Source organism: Prenolepis imparis, unplaced genomic scaffold (genome assembly GCF_030444845.1).
Source record: "Prenolepis imparis isolate NDT839.2.m4 unplaced genomic scaffold, iyPreImpa1.0 SCAF_1, whole genome shotgun sequence".
Lineage (NCBI taxonomy): Eukaryota > Metazoa > Arthropoda > Insecta > Hymenoptera > Formicidae > Prenolepis > Prenolepis imparis.
The window spans coordinates 15,377,389-15,388,961 of NW_028141159.1; the positions used below are offsets into that span (position 1 = coordinate 15,377,389).

General features: G+C 33.1%; 2 protein-coding genes across 3 annotated transcripts; one reads left to right on the forward strand and one right to left on the reverse strand.

Moving 5' to 3' along the window:
• The first annotated feature begins 1,528 nt into the window (after nucleotides 1–1,528).
• LOC145948494 (vesicular integral-membrane protein VIP36) lies at nucleotides 1,529–5,598 on the forward strand. 2 transcript variants are annotated; one of them, XM_083058237.1, is made up of 8 exons: nucleotides 1,529–1,816; nucleotides 2,553–2,668; nucleotides 2,778–2,975; nucleotides 3,218–3,380; nucleotides 3,708–3,874; nucleotides 4,108–4,171; nucleotides 4,331–4,502; nucleotides 4,890–5,598. In XM_083058237.1, exons 1-7 carry the CDS (start codon nucleotides 1,687–1,689, stop codon nucleotides 4,480–4,482), a joined length of 990 nt encoding a protein of 329 aa, XP_082914363.1. In that variant the 5' UTR covers nucleotides 1,529–1,686; the 3' UTR covers nucleotides 4,483–4,502; nucleotides 4,890–5,598. The 2 variants fall into 2 exon arrangements, with proteins under 2 accessions (XP_082914363.1, XP_082914326.1); XM_083058200.1 differs by lacking the exon at nucleotides 4,890–5,598 and having other exon boundaries at nucleotides 4,331–4,808.
• A 1,479-nt stretch (nucleotides 5,599–7,077) lies between these two features.
• Nucleotides 7,078–10,956, reverse strand: Wfs1 (wolframin ER transmembrane glycoprotein wfs1). Its single transcript, XM_083057876.1, has 6 exons — nucleotides 10,739–10,956; nucleotides 10,110–10,214; nucleotides 9,644–9,860; nucleotides 9,323–9,549; nucleotides 8,049–9,253; nucleotides 7,078–7,956 (listed from the first exon to the last, which is right to left on the reverse strand). The coding sequence occupies exons 1-6, from the start codon at nucleotides 10,794–10,796 to the stop codon at nucleotides 7,162–7,164; spliced, it is 2,607 nt and encodes an 868-aa protein (XP_082914002.1). The 5' UTR covers nucleotides 10,797–10,956; the 3' UTR covers nucleotides 7,078–7,161.
• Nucleotides 10,957–11,573: the final 617 nt, after the last annotated feature.

Below are 11,573 nucleotides of genomic sequence, written 5' to 3' on the forward strand. Positions count from 1 at the left end.
ATTATCCTTAACGACGAATTTCATGCGACTATATATTTTTCGTGGATGAAGCGAAAAAATTATTTATAGATATTTATATAAAAAAATTGTGGCCACACAAGATCGGTTATATATGCGATGTCGTTCTCTCGGGAAATGTAAATTTAAGAAAGATTTTTTTTTATATCAAGCACCCTCACATTTTATTATATTCTTACTTTATTGAATGTTAGAAAAAATATCGATACACCTACCTTGACGGCGATGGCACGTCAATCTCACTTTCACTGCACTTCGATATGAGAGAATAATAGGAAATGAAATTACTTTTTTTTATGACAATTTTCGAGGCAGACCAAATCGCGACCGATATCGATCACAGACGCTTACATTATATGGTTATACTTTAAGAGACACTCGCGATGAATTGCGCGTGCAAGACTTTCACTCTCGGACAACGAACGGGAGAAATACAAACCGATTCGAATAGGAGAATTCTACGACACGTTAGCTAACGTTCCGGGCTCAGCCGCCATATTATATCTATCGAGAAATGATATTGCGATTCTCGAAGTATCAAACTGTCGAAGCGATCGATTATGCAGCTAGCTTCAAAATAATCGTTTAATATGTGAATATACACACATATATATATATATATATATATATATATTATTCGAAATATTTCAGAAAACATGATATTACTGAAGAAGATGATGAGCTCCGTCCTCTCTGAAACTTTACAATATTGTATATTTTTGTGCGTAAAACACACGAATCTGTAAATAAAAATTATCGCTCTAAAATAGGAAAAAAAATTACAGTAGGTTCCGACCTCCCCTTCCCGGAGGATTTTTTAATTTAGATTCATTTCGGAGAGGACGAAGCTCTCCTTCAGTGTTACCGAATATTATTCATCTAAGAATAAGATTAGAGATTAAAAATTTTCTTGCAGGAGACCAACCTCTGCGTGAGAAACTGTCCTCGTAGAAGCTTCACGAAACACTTTGCACTCGCGTTACTTTTCTCGCGCGAACATTGATCGCGACAATGATAGATTGGCCGCGTTCAGCAGAAAAAGCAGCTGTTGTAAAATTCGTGAATCTGATTGGTGTATTCTCTTAGGTTCAGCTAAGATGAAGAGAATACACCAATCAGATTCACGAATTTTACAACAGTTGAAAGCTGCTTTTTCTGCTGAACGCGGCCATTGGCCGGTATTCATAGTCGGTTCTTATATTTAAGACTGGCTTAAGTACAATCTTAAGATGTGATTAACCAATCACAGAGCCATATTTGCATCTTAAGACATTACTTAAGACGGTCTTGAAATGAGAACGGACTATGAATACCGGCCATTGTGTTCGGAAATATATTCATCTAGGGTGAAGCGCTCGATTGACCAATCAGGACAAAGAGATCCTCGGTCTCCGATTGGTCGGTGCAAATTTGATCGACCAATCGGAGAGCGAGGATCTTTTTTTTTTTTTTTTATTCATGTCAGAGTCTTCTCTCTGTTTACATCATGATATCGATGACATTGGTCAGCTTGAGCGGCCCTTGCAGTTGGCTCAAGTTGGCTGAAGTGTTCTTAAGCGGGGTGGCTGCTTTGGATAACGCGTTGTAATCATCGTCGCGTATATATTTATTATAATTTATATTAAAGTGATAGGAAAACACGTGGTGCGAAACGCTCTTTTGTCACGGATGAAGGGAAACATGAGTGCAATTTCGTGCTTGCTTCTTCTGATGATCGGAATTTTCGAGTCATTCGCCGCAGAATGGAACACAAAGGATTACATGAAACGAGAACATAGTCTGGTCAAGCCGTATCAAGGTTCGCCGATTTCGATTATCTTATTGTTAATAAGTCACGCACTTGAGTGATTCTTTTTTATCGACACGAGATCTATTTATTTATTATTTAATTGCAATATCCTAAACTGCGATTCGCTCTGCTGTGATTTTTGAGGTTACGAAGCGGCGAATTAATTTATTTTTCATATGTGTGTATTGTTTTTTTCGATATCATATGTAAATTCAAGAAAACTGTCTACGTGCGTTTTATAATTACGTAACGTAAAAGCAGTAATCGTGATTTATCGAAAGATTAGATCCACGTAAGTATGTATAATTGATAAATATATATCATTCTTAAAAAAGGCGCCAAATATTATATTTTTAATTGTAGACTGATAGAAATTTTCAAACTACATTATTAGAAATATTCTTTTTTTTTTTCTTATTTTATTCGAAGATTAGTAACGTAAACTATAAAATTTCATGAAATATTAAATAACATAAATGTAAGTATCAGTAAAGATAAGTTTTAATAACAAGTCATAAGTTTCTAATATATTTTATATTCAAGGTAAGTTATAAAACAGCAAGAGAGATATAGAAACTATAATGTATATATATGTATAAAGATATAATACAATACATATATAAATTAATGTATAATGTACATTTATAAAAATTCTGTCTTTATTTAAATTATTTATTTTAAACTATTTTAAACTATTATACAATATAAATATTTTACTCATAAAATTATATTTAATATATAATAGGCACAGGTATGACAATGCCTTATTGGGACTTTATGGGAAGTACAATGGTAACTAATAATTATATCAGGTTAACACCTGATTTACAAAGTAAACAAGGTGCCTTATGGAATTCTGTAGTAAGCACTTTTCTTATACATTGTACATATTATATATAGATTTGTGTATGTATATAAATGTATGTGTATTATGTATTGAGTAAGATTTTTAAGCTTATTATGTTTATAGCCATGCCATGTACGAAACTGGGAATTACAAGTTGAGTTTAAAGTACATGGAAAGGGAAAAGACTTATTTGGAGATGGTTTGGTCATTTGGTATGCCAAGGAAAGAATGAAAACAGGTCCAATATTTGGAAATCAAGACTATTTCCAAGGATTAGCAGTAATACTTGATACATATAGCAATCATAACGGTGCACATAGCGTACGTTAAATATGTATAAATTTGTAGTAATATATAGGGTTGTGTATATAGGATTGTGCTAGTAAATACTTTTGAAGTTCTAGCCAAAGTTTGAATAATCTTGAATATTTCGAATTTTCAAATTTTGTTACTTATTTGATATTTTGAATATCGTATATTGCAAAATCTATGCATTAAAATCTTCATTCGTGTTTCTTTGTATCTTTTCTTTTTAATACATGAGTGATATATTTGTAATGTAGCATCAACATCCTTATATCTCAGCAATGGTTAATAATGGATCTTTACATTATGATCATGATCGTGATGGTACTCATACACAACTCGCAGGATGTGAAGCAAAGTTTAGAAATGTAGAGCATGGTACACATATAGCTATAAGATACGAGAAAGATACCTTAACTGGTATGTAAAATCAAACACAATTATACATTAAAATATATCTGATTGCATCTCTTATATTGTGTAGTATGCATCATTATTAAAATACCAATATAATAAGAATTATCAATATTAATAAGAAAGAATATAGCATCTTTTCTTACATTATTTACTTATTTGTATTTTGTACTTTGCTCTATTACGTGGATTGTTTTTTATTTACATTGTGTCATCTTTATGATTAGTTTTTTCTTTTGTCTGCAAATGTATATATGTATATTGATTATGTGTGGAATCACATGTATATATTATGCTAATCTTATATTTCTTGTTTTTTTTATCACAATGAAGTTTCAACGGATATTGTTGATAAACTAGGATGGAAGCAATGCTTTCAAGTGAATGAAGTTAAACTACCAACAGGATATTATATCGGAATTTCCGCAACTACGGGTGATTTGTCTGACAATCATGATATACTGTCAATTCGCTTATTTGAATTAGATCTACCAGATGATGTAAGTGCTAAGAAAAAATTACTAATTTTTTAATAAGTCTTTTTTTATATTTCAATACTGAATGTATGACGTTATTATAATTAAATCGTTTATATTTTTATCGACATATAAAATTGATTTATATATATATATAAAAATCAATTTTATATGTTGATAAAAATATAAACGGTTTAATTATAATAATTAACAAATTAACAATGACAATTAACTTGACAATTTAAATGAATTTACAGCCTAAAGACCAAGAAGACAGATCTCAAATTGTGCCATCAGCAGCATTCTATGACGCACCAAGAGGTATGAGGAACAATCAAACAAAAAAATACTCTATTGTGTACATATATAATATATAAATTAAGAAATATTTTTAAATTTGGCCGGATTTAAAAATCATATTTATTTAATATATAATATATATATATAAGTTTTTATTCTAATATCGCTCTTTTATTTCAGAACGCATAGAAGATCCAAAGCAATCTGGCATGAGTGGTATAAAACTTTTTCTAATCATGCTAGTTGGTGCACTTATATTAATAGTCATTGTTGTCATTGCCATTATGCTATATCAGAAACAGCAGGAAAATAGCAGAAAGCGTTTTTACTAAGTCAGCTTTTTAGATAGCGTGTATGTCTCTTGAACATCGCAGTTTATCAATTTCTCTTTTATCCAGAATTCTTTGTATACAATAGATATATAGATTATAAAATGCTCATAAGACTGTCTTCTTTCTTTTTTTTTTTTTTTTTTTTTTTTTCCCCAGAAATTAAAATAAATCTAGCATAAATTTGTCACATAAACGTTTCTTGCAAGAGTAAAGGCTTCGGGGTAAAAGAGAAATATGTATGTATGCAAGTATTTTAATGACTTAAACATTTGCCGAATGTTGTCTCATTTGTATATTAAATTGATTGCCAATTGTCATTAATTAAATTTTAATGTGTCTATTTAATTTTATTATATTTAAAAATACGTATTTATTATTCTTGTAAACCAAAGTTATTATTTCTTCAGATGCCACAAAGAATTTGACAGTTTCTTATATGTCTGACTTATAAAAAAATACGTTGGATGAGATAATAATTAACTTGAGTGTATTATATGTGTACATTGTTAACTGTATCAGCATGATCTTGAAAAACCTTCCATATGTTAATTTCAGGCTAAATATTCAAGACCTTCGTCGTAAGTCGTAACATGCTTTTTTCCAAAACATTTGTTTAAGTTGGAATGTAAATGTAAATTAATTCTAATATCTTCAGTGATTTTTTTTAATATTTAAGGAAGTACATCACAAATAAAAGGAATGTTTTCTTAGAGAAACGAAAAAACAATTCTTTTCGATCTCTTTTTTTTTTGTCTTTTTTTTATTGGGTAATTATTTGCAATTGCAGATTAGACATAGTGAAGACTTTATTAATATAGATTTTATATCTGTACATAAAGGAAATTAATATTATATTCGGAGCCCCCATATTGCATAAAGTTTGTGTTAGAACTTTTTGCAGATTATATATATCTACAACTGTGTAAACAGACTATTGGTCACACGAATTATGCAATATTAGAATGGAACTCAACATTGCGTCAAAGTACAACATAAAGAAAACGCAATATGGAGGATTCTTTAATGTATATTTCAATATATAAAATAATTAAATAGTATAAAACTCTGTATTGTATAATAAAGTTCTTTTATATGGAAATTAAGAAAAAGGGAACCAAACCGTTTAATAAACAATTGTCTTGTTATCAATATGATGTTATCATTCGAAACAATAATGTATCATGATCTGTTGCCAAATACAAAATAAATATGTCTATACAATAATTCTAAACAAAATGTCTTTTTTTCCATAATAATTGTATTGGTGCGCGCAGGGTATATATGAGGTATTAAAACTTATTGCTACATAGTAATAAGACAATATTTTGAATTTTATATTTCTTAATATATTGTTCATGACAAAAATATACATTTACACATTAGAATGCAAGAGTTCATAGTGTTTTAATGCATTTAATCAATTTTGTTTGCTTTGAAGAAGCATAGAATACTTTTATTATCAACGATAAAATTATTCAAACAGAAAACACCAAGGCACATCTATATCTGTCTTATCTCTTCTACTATCTTGGTTCCTATTGTCTTTGTGTAATACAATGACGAAACTATCCTTAACTCTACAGACAGATATGCTTGTTAATAGTTATCTAAACACTTAACATCAATATATAAAGTAAATTGTTGTTTGTATTGTACATATATTTTCAGTGTTCCTTAAAAGCTGTGTCATTCAGGTAACTGAACTTTAATAGTTTTTTAATCGATATTACACAAAATTCTATATGAATATCATATTTTTTTCCTTTGTTCTTTTAATCATAGATTATTAAATATAATCTAAGATTATTTATATTAGTTTGTGCATATACTGCCCTAGTTCAATTAAAATTTTATCATGATAATGTATGTTATAAACCTAGTAAAAAAATGCAGTTTTCATTAACATACATTAAAATAAGATTAAAACGATGTCAGTTCTAATCATTGTCCGAAAACGGAATACAAAAATATTAAGCGTTTATCTCTTTCTCTTTGTTTATTGGCAATAATGCTTAGGAAAATATATCGATCTTAAAATATATGTTAATATTCTGAAGCAGATTACGATTTGTTCATGAAAGTCTAATGTATATTGCCTGAGGCGTTCGGTAACATCAAAACGCACTAATCTCTACTTTTATATATCACACACACATGTACATGTGTGTCAGATATTGAAGAAATGCTGCTTATATACCTAACATAGTTATTTTTTTCAATTTAGCTTGTACTATATACATATATAACGTGTCAGATATAATATTTTGCAGTATATTTTAGTGATATAACGCTCTTGTAAACAATAAAATTGTTTATATCTATTTCAATAAAATGTTTATGTTAAGTTGCCCAAACGAAGAATTAATGTAATGAAAGATATATAATATTTCGAAATGTGTCTTTTGAAGACAATTGTATTACAATTCACTGCATGCATATTTATACTCTTATAAAGTTGTATTTTCTCAGTACATTATATATGAATTGATTTCTTGTATTTTCAATTATTAAAATTTTTACTTCCTTAATTTAGAAATTCCAATAAAATAATTTGTTTTTAAAATAAATAGTATTAAACAGACAATAGAGCAATATTTAGAAATATTGGAATAGTACAGACATTAAATATAAATTAGAAAGATTTCGAAGAATTCAATCATGTATAAAGTGATCGTGTGATCACTTGAACATTACAATTGGATTTAACAGAAAATTTAATACAGTCTTTACACTGAGACAAAGATCTCTGATAATAGAGCTTAAACTTATACGATACCTATAACGTTTGTAAGATGTTTCTAAATCAAGTGAGTTGCACGCGAGACATCCTGCCTCTTCTAAATCGATGTGCGGTTCGGCGCCACCGAGAAGAGATTCTTTTTCTAAGCCATTATTCAAAAGCACACCGGAAAACCAAATTTTGTCGCCCGGGTATATGTTTAAACTGAAATTAGTGAAAGAATGATCCGCGATAAGACGTATCTCCGTTGTACTTCCCCAAACGCCGTTTTTCATTTTGACGAAGATCTCAAATTCGTATCGATTCCAAGACGGTACGTGACATTTACTCCTTCGTCTCTGAATGCTCGTGACATGCTTGCAGTTCTTTTTACGAATGTCGTCGCCCGAATTACAATTTTCCACGTACGCTTCCCCGTACATACAACCGAGTATCGATCTAATATTATCAGGCAATTTGTTTAATATGATTGCGATATTGTTCTTCATCGATTTTAATCTAATATTCGTCACGTAACCTTCCCACGAAACAGGTACGCCTTCCAACTGGGTGCATTGCACTTGCACTTGCGCTTTCGACGACAATTCTTCCCATGCAGGTTGATGACAGTAGTTCCGATACTGATCCCATGTTAAACTAGAGGCGATTTCATACGATATTTCGTCAGAATCCTGCTTATATTCCATTATCATCGGCCACGATAAAAATGTCGCAGCACCAATGCCAAGCACGATCTATAAAAGAACAAGATACATTTAGAACAAGATATAAATATTTGAAAATATTTAAATTTAAGATGGTCAAGGAATAACAACGATATACGTACTTGAATGAGCGTAATAATCCAATTAAATCTTGATGTTCTGGTCTTTCTCAGATACCATGAAGCCAAAAATGGCATTCCTCCGAGTACAGTGGTGACCGCTATTCTCATTGCCAGATCATTTTCTGATAAATACTTTGCAATGGCTATGATCGGTAATATGACGGAAGCTACACCGGCTATTGGAAGAAAGAGGACCATGCCGACTAGTGCAAGGGTACCTCTGATCAAGCCGTACCATGTAGCGCCTTGAGAGCTGAAGATTGCTATTTGCCACCAGCTCAGAGTAACGCAGTGGGGTATCAGAGTTCGATATGTGCCGCGCCAACCATCTCTCGCAGCCATTTTCGCGAAGACCGCCGGTATCAGAAGATAAAACACGGCGCGGAAGTTGAGACAGAACTCTATACCGTTGCCGACAACGTAAGACGCGAATGTTGGCACTCTGACGTCCAAGAATCTCCAACTTTGCGCCACAACCATGTCCGTCTCGTAAGGATACTTCGCGAGGACGTGTACGCCGAAACTGAACAGAGCTAGGAAGTCGGGAAACCGCGAAGAGTCCTTCCACATGAAATTGGAGAGCGTGATGAGAGTCAACGCGACCGCTATTACGGTAAATTCGGATTGCGGGGTCCACTGGTGAGCTATCAGAGGATAGATTATCAGGTTCAACAGCAATGCGAGAAAGAAGTGTCCGTGAGGTTTCAGATTGTTACGGCAAAATTGATACTCCGCTTCCTCAGGATTCAGATTTCCGCCCGAATAACTCAGAAATAGGCCGGACCACACACGGAAGTCGTTGAACTCGCGTTTCCGCTGGAGCATTTGAAATGTGGCTACCACCATGACTATGAACGATAGATAGTAGAGAGCCATCGGTATAAAAAGTATTAGGCTCTCCGTACCGAATAAAGAGTATAATAAGAGTAATAAGAAAATATGTAAGTTCGATGTAAAGAGAATATTTCTGATCGACGTCCCTCTATGACCCAGAGTCTCGATCAGCCAACTATAGAAACGCTTCAACGACGCAAGCGGATGGACGAATGGTCTCTGCAGCAACGGTATCGTATCCAGTGTCAGTTCGGAAGGATCCACCATGCAGAGAGCGTGTGATACTATTGGAAGCATTCCGCGTGCATAACTCGCAGCCGCGGAGACCAGAGCAGCCTCTGTGATCTTTTCACTTTGATGATCCGCCCGATCTACGATTAAGTGTGTATGTAAGTAAAGGATATATAAATGTGGTGTAAAATTTTTAAAAAACTTCTTACTTTGAATATCGTTTGCTCGATCTTCGTCTTTCGAAGTTGGAGAATCATCAGGAAGCCCGTTTCTAGGGAAGCAATCGTTATCCTCATCATTTAATTTCTTTTGTGACAGGTTATTAGAAGTAATATTCGATTGAGAATGATCGTGATTACTGGTCGATGGGGATGATAAACTTCTCATACGTCTTTGCAGTTGTTCTGTTGTGATAAAGTCCTCGCCGTTTGATAAGCTAATTGGAAAAAGAAATTTCATATTTAATGTATATAATGTGATCTATTTTTATTTTTCTATCGTTTAATTATTTTCTTTGTTTGATTCTTTACCTCATGAACATTTCCCTCGCTGCTCTTCTAGCCAACTTTTCATCTTGCGTCATGTCCAGACAACTTTTCACGTCATAATAGTTATGCTCCGTAATACCACGGCCTGTAGCTAAGCACTTTCTAAGAATGTCAGTTGCTTCTAGATTTCCCTGCTCCGAGGCTTTCGTTAACCAATAAACACCCAATTTTGCATTTTCTTCTTTATCAACATCAAGATCTTCAAATATATATTTTAATATAATATATTATGAATTATACATTTATATATAATTATATTATATATTGGATGATTGCAAAAGTTCGTGCCCGATTTGTATAGATGGTGGTAATAACTTCAAATCGGGCACGAACTTTTGCAATCATCCAATATATAACGTAAGTAAATGTATGTATGTATGTATATAGCAAAGATGATATAATATGACAGGAAAATTTTAATACAGATACTTATAATTTTATAACTCACCGCATCGTTCTTCCAACAATTGTTTAGCCAAAATTACTTGAGATTCTGGACAGCCATCTTCTGCCAATCGAGAACGTAACCGTCTAAGAGAGCCTTTAGGTCCATCTATTAATAAGATTTACAATTATCAAACTGTTTAATCATAATTCATTATTTCATTACAATACACATGAGAGACATTAATAATAAATTGACATTATTGCAAGTGATGTTAGCTATTGTGATTATTATCAAAGTTTTATCCAGATTGCATCCAATTTTGTTGATGCATAATAATTATTGTATGAGTAATTGTTAATTAATAAAACATTAATTTGAACATATATATTGTTTCAAAAGATATTTCTAATAAGAACAATTATTTGATTTATTAAATTTCGTATTACAACGTAAGAATGTCGCTCGTCAATTGTCAAGGATTAATTTTTCATCAATTCCAATTTGACAATTAATATTTATTTGTTTATTTAAGTGTTTTTGTAAAACAGATTTTAGAACGCATCGTATATCGCGCCGTATTTGTTACAGGTCACGTGCGCTTTTCAGACATGAACATAGTCAGCATCCTTGTCCGAATTTTAGGCATATCTCTCCCAAAGTGCTCGTGCGAGATTGCAGGAGATGATTACCGTGCAGCGTCCACTGTTTTCGGCCGGATCTGCCGGACAGCGGCATGATACCAGCCATGTTTTTATGACTCGGAACAGTTCGCGATCGTCGCGAGATCCGTCCGCTCGAGTCTCGCTCGCGACAGATATCACACGTCCGCAGTTTCGTGGTCCAAATTGTCAGGGACGCGAAACGCAAAACACAAACGCGCCCGCTCGCTCTGCAGTACTCTGCCCCTTGTCGGACGCTCCCGTTGAACAGCTGGCAAGCGTGGGCGCGCGCGCGCGCGTGCGCGTGCGCATCCCCTGACGTTAGGTTAAGTTGGACTAGGTTAGGTATGTAAACAAGGCGCGCGCCGGCGTCAGTCGCGCCAGTATCGCTTCGAACATTCAATCTTTGCGTGCATGCGTGTGTGTGTATGTGTGTTTTTCGGTAACTTTCCGTCCAGCATCTCGATTAGAAAGCGAAATGTTGATTTAGTCGTCTATTTATACTACAAGACGCGTTATCGGAAACAAATGATCGAAAGGTTAACTCATTTGCCGAATCTCTCCTGTAGATCTTAACTTTTATTCTCCATTTTGAACGTTTCTCCTCATATTCATATTTTTCCGTTACAGATGCATCACGAGCAATCCAGATTTCTCCAGACACGAGGGTCGATGGAAAATTCATCTTGTCCACAATGTTAACAACTTGGGGTATGTTACACTAAAATAGTTTGTCATCGGTTTGACAAATAAATAATTTGTGGAGCAATTTTTGTTTTCAGAATAAATATATATGAAGATAAAGTATGTGTGTTTTCTGAAATAAATATGCTTTTTTTTCTTAATCGATAAGGAGAGGAAAACA